The sequence below is a fragment of the Aquarana catesbeiana genome, linkage group LG01 (assembly GCF_042186555.1).
Source record: "Aquarana catesbeiana isolate 2022-GZ linkage group LG01, ASM4218655v1, whole genome shotgun sequence".
NCBI classification, from domain to species: domain Eukaryota; kingdom Metazoa; phylum Chordata; class Amphibia; order Anura; family Ranidae; genus Aquarana; species Aquarana catesbeiana.
The window spans coordinates 122,011,217-122,023,533 of NC_133324.1; the positions used below are offsets into that span (position 1 = coordinate 122,011,217).

General features: G+C 43.9%; 1 protein-coding gene across 3 annotated transcripts in view; it reads right to left on the reverse strand.

Annotated features, from left to right (window-relative positions):
* Positions 1-12,317, reverse strand: part of ERBIN (erbb2 interacting protein) — a 341,118-nt gene that overhangs the window by 10,460 nt on the left and 318,341 nt on the right. For 2 of the 3 annotated variants that reach the window (XM_073623490.1, XM_073623482.1), the window contains one exon: positions 7,585-7,728. The exons of the other annotated variant lie outside the window; for it this stretch is intronic. In XM_073623490.1, coding sequence (XP_073479591.1) covers positions 7,585-7,728 — 144 coding nt within the window. The remainder of the gene's footprint in view (positions 1-7,584; positions 7,729-12,317) is intronic. 3 annotated transcript variants of the gene reach the window in all.

Sequence of the window (12,317 nt, forward strand, 5' to 3'; positions counted from 1 at the left end):
GATCCAACTCTGCCCTTTAGCACTGCACACATTAACACTCCGCTTAAGCCGGCCATATCATTTCTTTCCTTTAACAGCCGCTAGCAATAATCACATGTAAAATCCGGCAGGCTGGTTGCACCCAAGTTGATAGATTGATCAACTTGGGTACATTCAGCCTGCCCATACATGGTTTGAATCTTAGCCGGTTCCTCCTGAACCGGCTGAGATTCGAACCATCAATGGCCGGCTTTAGCTGAGTGTTGGTGCTTACAGCTATTGGGGTTGGAGGAGTGATGTGGGATATATTCACCATCTTGATTGCCTTAATGGGTGCTGGTATGTTAGAGTGAAAAGGTTTGCATACATGGCTCACATTTCTGCCGATTCCAGCCGAACAGTCCATAATCCGAGCTGTGGGGGGGCACCATCAGCACCCCTTGCTGACAAAAGTTAATTTTTCAATTTACTTTTATCAAAGAAGCCATAGGCTCGGATGCTGGCTGTCTGAAAACAATAGCTGGCAGGGAAAAATCCTTCATCCACGCTATTCATGGTGTATGAAGGGATCTATTAGGAATATATGTGCATGTGATTAGTCTTAAACTAGCATAGCTTTGTGCCTAACCCCAGCCATACACTGATTGAAATTCAGCCAGTCAAACAGGGACTGGCTGAATTCTGATATAAGTATGGGCAAGCACGTTGTGTAGTACACAAGTCGATCTATTGACATGACCAGTCAGTTGGGGTTTTCCTCAAACAATCAGTGCTGCCAGCTATAGACAGCAACATGATCAATGTATTCTGACGGCAGGGAAGGCTCCCCGCTGTCAATACCATAACGAGGCCTCCCCATCCACTTCAAATGTGTGGATGAGGGAATCGGCTCATTTTTTTTTTCCGTATAACCCGCTGGAATCATGAATCATGTATGGTCAGCTTAAGTCCAAGTGGAGCAGACAGCAAAGTTATACACAAAAAGCACAAGAGGTAACAAAACTCACTGCATGCACAAGCAGAGGATTTTAGGTAAATATTAGGATTAGAAGCAAGTACATTATGCTTAATCATTGCAGCTTTTACTTTACCAATGAGCAGATAAATAGTCATATAGTATCTCACAAAAGTGAGTACACCCCTCACATTTTTGTAAATATTTTATTATATCTTTTCATGTGACAACACTGAAGAAATGACACTTTGCTACAATGTAAAGTAGTGAGTGTACAGCTTGTATAACAGTGTAAATTTGCTGTCCCCTCAAAATAACTCAACACACAGCCATTAATGTCTAAACCGCTGGCAACAAAAGTGAGTACACCCCTAAGTGAAAATGTACAAATTGGGCCCAAAGTGTCAATATTTTGTGTGGTCACCATCAGGCCTGGACTGGGACAAAAAAGACTGAGCAGTCAACTTTTCCAGGGACCCGGGGGAGGGGGTCTCTAAACATTTGCGTAGGTGGCTGGTGTCAGGTCCTCCACACTGTAATGCGCAGGGACACTGTGATAGAAGGGGATTGCACTGTAAAGGGGCACTGCAATGATTAAAGTGCCCCTTTACAGTGCCCATTATATTACAGTGTACCAGTCCTATTGTGGCCATACAATGCTAGTACTGTCTGTCTCCTATTGTGCCCACACTGCCCAGTGACACTGACCTGCTCTCTCTCTGGTGGTGCTGGACAGCGTGGGTATAACGTGGCTCTGGTGGGGCCGGTACAGCGCGGCTCTCTCTCTCTGGTGGGGCGGGTACAGCGCGGCTCTCTCTCTGGTGGGGCGGGTACAGCGCGGCTCTCTCTCTGGTGGGGCGGGTACAGCGCGGCTCTCTCTCTGGTGGGGCGGGTACAGCGCGGCTCTCTCTCTGGTGGGGCGGGTACAGCGCGGCTCTCTCTCTGGTGGGGCGGGTACAGCGCGGCTCTCTCTCTGGTGGGGCGGGTACAGTGCGGCTCTCTCTCTCTGGTGGGGCGAGTACAGCGCGGCTCTCTCTCTGGTGGGGCGGGTACAGCGCGGCTCTCTCTCTGGTGGGGCGGGTACAGCGCGGCTCTCTCTCTGGTGGGGCGGGTACAGCACGGCTCTCTCTAGTGGGGTGGGTACAGTGCGGCTCTCTGGTGGGGCAGTACAGCGTGTCTCTCTCTCTCTCTCTCTGGTGGTGCGGTTATAGTGTGGCTCTCTCTCTCTGGTGGTGCGGTTACAGCGCGGCTCTCTCTCTCTGGTGGTGTTGGGGCTATTAGTTCCCCCAGCACAGTCCTCTCTTTCTTTTTCCATGTCTCCTGTAGTAGCTGCTGCAGTGTAGCACTCCTCAGCTTGTTTCTGGGTTTTCTCTTTCCCCCCCAGCAGAGTGCGTGCTGGGGAACGTAGTCTGCTCCCTGCTGAGAACAATTGGGCCACCAATCTCTGGGACTACATTTCCCATAATGCCCCTCTAGTTTCTTCTGATTGGCCCTCCGCTGTGGTCAATTGGGAGGGAAGAACAGGGAGGAAGCTTTCTCTTTTCCTGTGCTGCTGACATGAGAAGGGGGGGGGGGGGTGAGCAGGGGAAATATCCTGACAGCTGCCCGCAGCTCTCCCCCCCTTGCCCCACCGCGAGGACGCCCATGGCTAGAGGAGGAGCAGTCCGTAGGAGCGGAACTGTCAGCATCGACTCTGAGGCTGAGCTGTGTGTGAGAGAGACACACAGCTCAGCCCCTGCAGCTGCTAGTTCTGCCGGAGAAGACACAGGCATGGCCGCATAGCAGTAGGTGAGCGGTGGCCTGTGTTAAACCTGTCCTGGTCGCAGCTTACCTTCTGCTCTGCGGCTTGATCATCAACAGGCCACGAAGCGGGTGGCCCTGGCCCATCAGCAAATGCCCGGTCTGCCCTATGGCCAGTCCGGGCCTGGCCACCATTATTTTCCAGCACTGCCTTAACCCTCTTGGGCATGGTGTTCACCAGAGCTTCATAGGTTGCCACTGGAGTCCTCTTCCACTCCTCCATGATGACATCATGGAGCTGGTGGATGTTAGAGACCTTGGGTTCCTCCATCTTCTGTTTGAGGATGCCCCACAGATGCACAATAGGGTTTAGATCTGGAGACTTGATTGGCCAGTCCATCACCTTTTGCCTCAGCTTCTTAAGCAAGGCAGTGGTCGTCTTGGGGGTGTGTTTGGAGTCGTTATGTTGGAATACTGCCCTGTGGCCCAGTCTCCGAAGGCAGGGGATAATGCTCTGCTTCAGTATGTCACAGTACATGCTGGCATTCATGGTTCCTTCAATGAACTGTAGCTCCCCAGCAACACTCAAGCAGCCCCAGACCATGACACTCCCACCACCATACTTGACTGTAGGCAAGACACACTTGACTTTGTACTCTACACCTGGTTGCCACCACACACACTTGACACCATCTGAACCAAGTAAGTTTATCTTGGTCTCATCAGACCACAGGACATGGTTCCAGTAATCCATGTCCTTAGTCCGCCTGTCTTCAGCAAACTGTTTGCAGGCTTTCTTGTGCATCATCTTTAGAACAAGCTTCCTTCTGGGATGACAGCCATGCAGACCAATTTGATGCAATGTATGGTCTGAGCACTGACAGGCTGACTCCCCACTCCTTCAACCTCTGCAGCAATGCTGGCAGCACTCATAAGTCTAGTTCCCAAAGACAACCTCTGGATATGATGCTGAGCACGTGCACTCAACTTCTTTGGTCGACCATGGCGAAGCACGTTCTGAGTGGAACCTGTCCTGTTAAACCACTATATGGTCTTGGCCACGTGCTGCAGCTCAGTTTTAGGGTCTTGACAATCTTCTTATAGCCTAGGCCATCTTCATGTAGAGCAATAATTCTTTTTTTTTTTCAGATTCTCAGAGAGTTCTTTGCCATGAGGTGCCATGTTGAACTTCCAGTGACCAGTATGAGAGAGTGAGAGCGATAACACCAAATTTAACACACCTGCTCCCCATTCACAGCTGATTCCTATTAATACTAATATGAGTCACATGACTCCAGGGAGGGAAAATGGCTAATTGGGCCCAATTTGGACATTTTTACTTAGGGGTGTACTCACTTTTGTTGCTGGCAGTTTAGACGTTAATGGCTGTGTGTTGAGTTATTTTGAGGGGACAGCAAATTTACACTGTTATACAAGCTGTACACTCACTACTTTACATTGTAGCAAAGTGTCATTTCTTCAGTGTTGTCACATAAAAAGATACAATAAAATATTTACAAAAATGTGAGGGGTGTACTAACTTTTGTGAGATACTGTATATACTGTACTACTTCTATCCAGGACATGTCTTGGAAGAATTCAAGCTTCCGAAATGTACTCTTCCACTAGAAACCACTTCAGATGATGTGTCTATGACCATCATTTGCTTAGAAGCTTAGGACTGGAAAATCCTAGGAGCCAGCATATCTAAAAATCTATAACTCAGTCTCCTACTGTAGCCTTTATTTGTTGTGTATGATTAACCATAGAGTTATATGGTTTCTGCTACAGTATTTGCATTATCTATATTACTCACTGTCGTGTTTAGACCAGCCTTTAACAAGGGTTCCTCCCAAGGTTGCTGTTGGTTCCTTGAGCAGTGAGTAGATTGATCTGCCACAAGACCATAAATGCAAGGGGAAAATTTCCTATTAAACAATGTAAGGGCTCATTTCTACTCTACACTAATGTTACAGGATACCAGTTTGTACTATCTGAGTATACTGCTATTTAGTCTTCCAAGACTTAAAGAGTATTTTAAGGAGTCCTCCAAAATGAAAAAGGTTGAGACAAGCTACTTTAATAAATGCCAAGGAAGATGACAGCACTTTGTAGATCAGTAATAGTTAATAAAAACTGATGTCTAACTGTTCATGTATTGCCAGTAAAGGTGCATGCTCCCTAGCTATCTGAATAGAGATCAGTATGGCTATTGAGATGTAACCTTCCATTGCTTGACTCCATCTAAAAAAGTGTATTAGAGCTAAACTACTACATCTCCAAGAAAAATGTAGCCGGCAACTCCAGATCTCATTAGAAAATCTTTATTGCTACATGCAAAGTCAAGATTAAAAACACTGACGCGTTTCGGCATTGTTCACAGCACCTGTGCATCAGATCTTCTAATAGGATCTGGAGTTGCCGGACACATTTTTCTTGGAGAGGTCTACTTAATTACTGGAGGCCATTCGAGCCTGAGCATCCAGTGAAGGATTCCACTTTTATCCATTACCAGTGTTCTCTCATGTGAGCGCTGCATCTTTGTTTTGTTTTTCTAGCTAAAGTACTACCTGGAAAGTCACAGGAACCAACTAAGGACTCCCTCATTCCTCTAAGTTTTAGGAAGGATGAAGAGTAAAGGCACGCAGCTTTCATCTCTACTTGAAAATGATGGGTGATCAGAGCACATATCCCAAGGAAACAATTTCCCAGTGTTCCTAAAAATATGTTTCTGATGCCTTTTTCTAATTGATGCTGGTGAAAGTTCATGTCCCTCGGCTTCTTTGAATGACCTTCATCTTCACCTATGATGAGTGAAGTTGAACTAACCTCGTATAGTGGTGTTGGGAACTTCCTAATGCCTGAAGATCTGGCTGGCTTTTATCTAAGTGGGGTAACACTTGTTCCCAGAAACCTCAAGAAATCCTATGCAAATCTTTACTTTTCATGACATAAAGCTTGGACAGACTTGTATTAGACTGTGATATGCGACAGCTTGAATTTCTTAAAGATCACAAGCTACATACAAGGATTTGGAGCTCAAGAGCACTCTGACACCTTCTTTGATGTAATAGTAATAGATCCAGCAGGATTTATTACTATATGAGGTTCATTTGTCAACTGGTAAAGTTTAATGAAGGAAAAAATCAAAGATTACATTTATGTTGCAGTCCGTCACTAGCATTTATAATTTTTGTTTAGTTTTGACCCCCCACCTAATTTTACTACCCATTGATCCTGCAAATAAATCAGTTATTTTATCACCTACTTTACCAGGGTGACAACACTGTTCTTTGAGCAGTGATGTTGCTCTGCGGCACTGTCACCCTGAGGTCAAAGCAGTCTTAAACTGGCCATACACAGCTCGAAACTGGATTGAAATCAGACAAAATTTAAGCTGTGAGTGGCCTTGTCAGCACCACCCAGCTTGTAAAATTTAGCTTGAAAGCTGGGTGGAAAACTGTCAGTAAACTGTTACTGCATGCTATCAGACCATCCATTGCTCCGATCCTGTCCGCTAAAAACAGGCGGATAGGGATCCATTCCCCATCCCTCCAGTGGATCGGACAAGATGACAGTTAGACAGAAACGGCAGACAGCCCATAGAGAACGACGGGGCTGAGTCCGTGTCCACCCTGCATCGGCGTAGCAGACATGGACCTGTCATCTGCCTGCTCAGCGGGGATCAGCAGAGAGGTCCCCTGCAGAGTGGGTGGATCCGCTGGAAGACTCTGCCAGTGTGAAAGGGGCATTAGGTAATCAGACTGCTGCAGTTTCCAGGCAGGGGAGAGTCCTCCATTTAGCATGGATAGGGGAATTGCATAATTTCTCAAGAGCAATCTACATAGATAAAGCTAGGAGGGACAGGTAGTTTTAAATGGAAAGCAAAATTAACACCAAAGCTCCAGTTAATACTTTTCAAAAAGTTACAGCAAGTTTTTCAACCCATATGAATAAAAGCTGACCATTGTAAGCATCCCCGATGTCATAATATGGGTTTTCTCCAACCCTGCAACAATTGCTGAACAGCTAGGCCTGTTACAGAAAGTGGACAAATAATAGCTCTGACATTTAATAAAGCTATACGAGGTACTGAGAAAAACGAAACCTACTGCATTAATGCTACCAACAGACTACAACGTAGATGTAATTTTTAATTTTGCCCATAGGTACACTGTAAATTATAACTGCCACTTCAACTGGATTAACTTGCTCCTGAATGACTGAATTAGAATATCGTTGTCTACATTGCCCAAGGGGGTTAGGTCAGGTCATGCACAGTGCAAATTTCTTTCCTGCAACCAAGGACTGCAGGTAAGAAATTCGCACAATTCCCCCATCAACACAGGCAGTGCTGACAGGGGAATCAGCCATAGCCTTCTCCTGGCAGGGGGAGCCAGTGATTATTGCTAGTGGCTTTAGCAGCTGCTATTCACAAGTGAATCAGTCAGGCTGGTAGTACCCAAGTTGATCGATCAACTTGGTGCATTCAGTCTGCCCATTAAAGGTTCCTGCTGAACCAGCCGCGATTCGAAAAGTCTATGGCCGGCCTTCAAGCAATAATGGTCTTTTAGAACCTTCAGAACTGCTTGTTACTGCACACAAATATTTTCTAACCTGATGACAAATGTCTGCCCAGTTATAAAGCAGAAAGGAAGCGAGATAACATTGCAAGAAGTGCCTGTGAATTCATCTCATTGTCAGCTGTCACCGGTGACAGGACGGCTTGTCTACAGTCAGACTTATACTACGAAACACATCTGCTCATATCAATGCACTTTAGTAGATTATGAATGCAATATTAAATCAGAGTTATACAGATTAGGTTTAGAATTTCCAATTAGAACAATTCTTTCCAGATTGTATTGCACTTTGATTATTATCCTAAGACAGGTACGTTAAGTACTCACACGAAGTATGTGAACACCAGAACCTCTTCTGTCAGCAACACTCAAGGCAACACTGCCTTGGCTGCCATGCAGATCTCTAGAGCTGTCATACACAGAGCTGCTAGATGCAGTGTAAGTGGAATTAAAGGACCGTGACAGCATGCTCTGAATAGAGAGGGATAGATGTAACAACACAGATTAGTAAAGCATGCATATACAACCAACAATGGGTTACTCATACATCCACTCAACACATCTAGGTGCCATGCACATCTCATGCAGCTATACACACACAGCAGTGCGTCATGTACCAATAACCCAACATAGGGACATGCAAATTTCATGTGACCAAAGGAACAGTAGAAACATTTATTAACCACTAAACACATAACATATACAAACAGCATGGAACAGAAAAATCTAAACTGGACAAAAGATATAGCAGAGGTATTCTTTAACCACCAGTTATATGTCTTCTCTCAGCGTCTAACTTGAACTAAAGAAAGAACTGCTAACTTCTAGCAAAGTTGCCATGTACCACACACTCCTCATTTATATAAATAACCCCACTTTGTTTAAAAGAAAGGGAGAACATGACTGGGCTGATACAAAAGCCCATGTATACCTTCACTGGCGATTTCATTTTCAGCATCATTATTTTTCATATTTAATGAGCACAATTTTGGTCAAGTTTATAGCAATGCCAGTAAACAACCACTGGGTGGCAGTAAAGTAGCATATGAATTCAATGCTCCTTGCAGATAACAAAAATGTCATGGTCCAGTGATAGCTACTTGAATAGATTAATACATACCCCACTTTTAAGTACACAATGGGGGTTTATTTACTAAAGCTGGAAAGTGCAAAATCAGGCTCACTTCTGCATAGAAACCAATGAGCTTCCAGGTTTTATTACCAAAGCTTAATTGAACAAGCTGGGGTTAGAAGCTCATTGGTTTCTATGCAGAAGTGAGCCTAATTTTGCACTTTCCAGGTTTAGTACATAAACCCCATTGTGTACTTAAAAGTAGGGTATGCCTGTAATGTGTGTTGCTCTCTCTACCATTAACACACACACTTTGCATCCGTTTAACTCTATACAGTAGAACCTTGGATTGCAAGCATAATTTGTTCCGGAAACATGCTTGTAATCCAAAGCACTTGTAGTATATCAAAGCGAATTTCCCCATAAGAAATAATGGAGATAATTCGTCCCACAACAATTTATTCATAGGTCTTTTAGTTTATAGTCCATATAAAAAGATTATATTAATGTAATAAGTTGTGTAACCATAAAATGTCCATTCACAAATGGAAGCCTCCACAAGGGGATTAGAAGCAAAATCCAGCAGGAGCTACAGAGTATAAAAGAGAAGAGAGGCACCTCTAAGTGTAGCAATATGGTTACATTTAATGATGGTACAACATTTAGCAACTCACATGGTTGACTATTAAAAGAGGCACATCTAAGTATGCAGGCATCCGGGAAAAAGCTGTTCACATAGGCCTCCGCTCCGGCTCTCACCGCTGTCAATCTGCAATGGTGAGCGGCCGGGAAGACTACCCTGCAGTAGAGTGATCTGAGAGCGAGGCTTGTGGAGCGCAGTGTGGAAGGGATGACGTTGATGGCGGTGGGGAGGATGGTCTATGTGGACAGCTTTACCCCAGATGCCTGCATACTTAGATGTTCCTCTTTTAATCATCAACCATGTGAGTTGCTAAATGTTGTACCTTCATTAAATGTAACCATATTGCTACACTTAGAGGCGCCTCTCTTCTGACATGACGCTACTTGTATATCAAGACATCGCTTGTTTATCAAGCCAATATTTATAAAGAAATTTTGCTTGTCTTGCAAAACGCTCTCAAACCAAGTTACTCTCAAACCAAGGTTTTACTGTATTTCTTTTACAGATCAGTTTCAGAAAATGCATATGAGCATATACAGTATATGTTCTTGTGAGATTTCATACAATGTTATGATTAGTAGATCTGTCATGTGAGCAAATTAAAAAACTGTATCAAAATCTGCTTGACAGTTTTCTGTGGACCATGCGATCACAGGCATGAACTATACATAGGACACTAACTTTTCAGTGACTCATTACTAAGCCCCCAGCACCTAGATCCTCAAATCAATGTGATAGCCTCTACTGGCCACTGAGGCTAGTACTATATTCCTGGATAGTGAGGAGTGGAAATTTAGATCAGAAGAGGGTGTAGCTTAGCTCACAGTCAGAATCCAAGGCTCTGTAAATAGTGGGGGATTAACAAAGGGAAATATGTTGGTTTTTTTTTTAGTGTAAAAATTGGTGAATTTTCCATGGGCCAAATCAACAATGGCATTATACAAATTGTATTGTGTTGTTGTGACAACTGTGCTCTATCACTGTAAACGTGAAGTGACAGTTTCCATTGTCTGATAGTATGTACCAAACTAATAAAGCACCTTCACCAATATTTTAAGTTAAAAATGATTGTAAAATGTACTCCATTACCAGAGTGGTGTAAATATTGTAGGGGGGGCAGCAAGGAGAAGCACTGCAACAAGGAGAGGGGGGGTGTGTGCGGACGGACAAAGCACCACGGACATGCAACAAATTGTCACTTATTTGGCACATAAAACAGCAAATAAGCGCGCGCATAGAGATCGGCACATTTTTTTCCATGTGCCAATCTTTGTTAACTCCAAAGTGTCCTGGTTTCCAGGGGTTCTACAGGCCAAAGCAAAGTTGAGGGTTATTGGATACTATAATGAGTAGAGACGAGGTTGGGTGTCCTCCAAACTCATCTCTACCCAAACTTGCTCTATCTTTTTTTTTTTTTTTTTAATGAGCTCCAATCCGGGCCATCTCTTCTGCAGTTTATGTACAGAGGCAGGCTGCCTTTAGAAGCCATTTCATCTTTAAGTATAACTAAAGGCATTTTTTTTTTTTTTTTTTTTTTTAAGTTTTAGATAGGGTTGAGAGGGATTAGAACAGCCACCAGTTTTTATTGCTGTCTGTGTCCCCGTTAGGGAGATGCACCCTTTCTATTTGTCCTGTTAACCATAATCATTGAAAGTAAAGGAAACGAAAATCCCATATTTTGGGTTGTCCCCAGAAAGGTAATAAGGAGAAAATCTTCCAATGGGGACACTAGTTCTGGTGACCTGGGGGTCCCCAAGGAATTCCCTTAATTGGCAGGAACTTCCTCTCACTTCCTGTTTGGCTATGGGACAGGAAGTGAAGGGAAATCTCCACAATGGGACACATATGGCAAAAAAAAAAATTTGACAGGTTATGACCCACCTTTAGGCCGGTTCACACTGATGCGATGCGGGAACTGCAGTGATTTTGTGCGGTTCACCAGAATCGCAGGCAGTTCACACAGTGCTCTGCGAACCACTGAAAGTGTCAATATAAAAGTAAATGACACCCCAAAATCGGTTTGCAGAAAGAAGTGCGAACTGTGGAATCAGACAGAATCGGATTGCATGGGTCTGAACACCCATGTGATCCAATTTCAGTTCGGACAAAAAAAAAAAAAAATAAGGATCCTGCACGTTTTTGGTGTGGATGCAGTGCGAATTGAGCTATACATAATGTATGGCTAAATACGCACCGCACTAAATTTGCATGTAATTTGTACAGTGATCTGGTGCAATTCATGCACAAATAACATGCGATGTGGCAGACCGCATCAGTGTGAACCTTGCCTTACTCTATCCAAAATGAAAAGAAAAAAAAAAAAAAAAAGTTTTGCCTATAGTTCTACCTTTATATTTAAATAGGGCCTGCATAATGAGAAGATATTGATGTGGCCCTGAACACTTGGTGCAGAGATAAAAACAAACATGTGTTCCTCATTCAAAATGCAGAGCTCAGGCATCTGACATCTGTGGTCACCGAATATCTACTAAACTAGTGACCATGACAATAGTCTATAATGTGCCCCTATACCAATATGGGAAGGTTATATACCATTTCAGTTATTTCAGACAAAGTTAAAATGAATCTAGAAAAATAAAATGTAAAAAAACATTTGACAGAATCTCTGTTATATCATGGAAGGGGTGAGGAATAAAAACTGTTGTAGTTATAAAGTGCAGACCCCAATAAAACCTTACTGTTATGGCTGAACACTGGACCATTCTGACAGGCAAAGCTTCAGTACTTCTAGAAGTGCCAGAACATGCTTGATGCTTTCTGTGACACCGCGCAGTATTGCCAGTCAGAAAGGACAGGTTTAGCCATAACAGACATGGCTGCATCAGAAAAGTACACCTCTGGATGCCTGCACTTAAAGCAAAGCCTCAGCACTTTCAGAAGTGCCAGAACATGCTTAATGCTTTCTGCCGCCTAGTCAGTGAGGCTTCCCGTCATCATGATGGACCAATATGAATATGCGGGGACAGGAGGTACTTCTCCGGAGAATGTCACCAGCACACCATGGATCTCCAGAATGGGTCCAAAGCTTTATTCAGCCATCACATTATTCAGCCATCACATTGTTACAGCAGAAGCAACGTTTGGGTTGTGCTGGTGACATTTTGTTACTCTATCTTTGGTTCCAGCCGGTGGTAGCTTCAGCACCCACTTACACGCACAGCCATTTCTTCAGGAACACGTGCGTTGGAATCTTAGAAGGTAAACTGCGACACTGCACAGAATTGCCAGTCAGAATCGACAGGATCTAACCATAACAGCCACGGTTAGATGGATGCCTGCACTTATTAACTACAGCAGTTCTGTTTCTTAAATATAAACCAGAAT